Source organism: Tupaia chinensis, unplaced genomic scaffold, assembly GCF_000334495.1.
Source record: "Tupaia chinensis unplaced genomic scaffold, TupChi_1.0 Scaffold143644_1, whole genome shotgun sequence".
NCBI lineage: Eukaryota > Metazoa > Chordata > Mammalia > Scandentia > Tupaiidae > Tupaia > Tupaia belangeri.
In genome coordinates, this window is record NW_006203492.1 from 285,443 (window position 1) to 286,798 (window position 1,356).

Consider the following 1,356-nt stretch of genomic DNA (forward strand, 5'->3'; position numbering starts at 1 on the left):
AGCTCACCTTGTGCGCCCGCCAGCTCCCACCCCCTGATGCTCCGCATCCGATCTCATTTCTTTTTACATTTATTTGTTATTATTTTTTAAATTTGAGCAGAGAGAGAGAGCTGCCAGCTCCGAGACTCGAACCTCAGGCGGCCATGTGGGAGTCCGGTGCCTCCACCACTCCACCAGCTGCCAACCCCTCATATTTCTTTTTTTTTTTTTTAAGAGAATTTTACTATAGAGCACGTGGGCTCACTACAGAGAGAGGAGAAGTGGAGAATCACACTGCAATCCCTTCTCCATTCTCCTCTCAGGATTTTGGGCATGCATGCAGACATGCACAATGAGGGCGTCTTTTTTTTTTTTTAATAATTATTTTTTTATTATCATTATTTTCTAATTATAATCAATAATCAGAGAGAGAGGAAAAGAGAACAAGCCTCCAGGCCTGGGACTCGAACAGCGGTTGACCATGTGGGAGTCCAGCACCCCTAACCACCAAACCACCTGCCAGCACCTGCCTCCCCAGCATGAGTTTTAAGCTGCCGGGTCTGGGATTTGAACTGTGCTCAACTCTGTGGCAATCCAGGAACGTAAGCATTACACCATCTCCTGGCCCCTCTATGTTTTTCAATGCCAACATGCATCATGGCGTATGACCCAATGCCCCAGAAGATCGGATCAAGAGCTAGATTGGACAGACACACGATACATGATGGGTGTAGAAGAGGTGGGTGATTGGCAGGTAGGTGCTCAATAAATAAAAGATCAATAGATGGGAGATAACAGAATAGGTATCCACATGACAGACAGATAGATGATACTCATGGCTTTGGAAGGGTGGGTGGTTCGGTAGGTAGCTAAAGGCAGAGTGATTTAAAAAATTGCATAGATAGATGATGTTTACTTACCTGGGTAGCTGGTCGGTGACAGGGCAGTGGAGGAATGATTGGATGGGTGGTTGGGTAGGTAAAGACGGAGAGAGACGAAATCAGATAGACAGATGATAACTTACGTACGGGCGGATAGTTGGTGACAGAGTAGATATACATGATAGCCGTGGCTGGGTGGGTCGGTAGACAAAGACGGAGTGATAATACTTGATACAGATGGGTGACAGGTGCTTACATGGGGAGATGGTCGGCGACAGAGCAGAGGTAAGTAGCAGCCATGGCTGGGTGGTTGGTTGGGTAGACAAAGAACAGAGTGACACTCAACGAGATGGACAGATGACAGAGACGTAGATATGGGAAGATGGCCAGTCATAGAGTCGATAGGAGAATGCGAGCCACGGATGGGCGGGTGCTTAGGGAGGTAGGTAGATATTGTACATACATGTCATGAAGAGAGATGACAAGTAGATAGTCA

General features: G+C 46.9%; 1 protein-coding gene across 1 annotated transcript in view; it reads right to left on the bottom strand.

The window, feature by feature from the left end:
* Positions 1–1,040, bottom strand: part of LOC114005326 (repetitive proline-rich cell wall protein 2-like) — a 17,351-nt gene extending 16,311 nt beyond the window's left edge. Inside the window, exon 1 of the mRNA XM_027766706.1 lies at positions 1,004–1,040. Coding sequence (XP_027622507.1) covers positions 1,004–1,040 — 37 coding nt within the window. The remainder of the gene's footprint in view (positions 1–1,003) is intronic.
* Between the last annotated feature and the right edge of the window lie 316 nt (positions 1,041–1,356).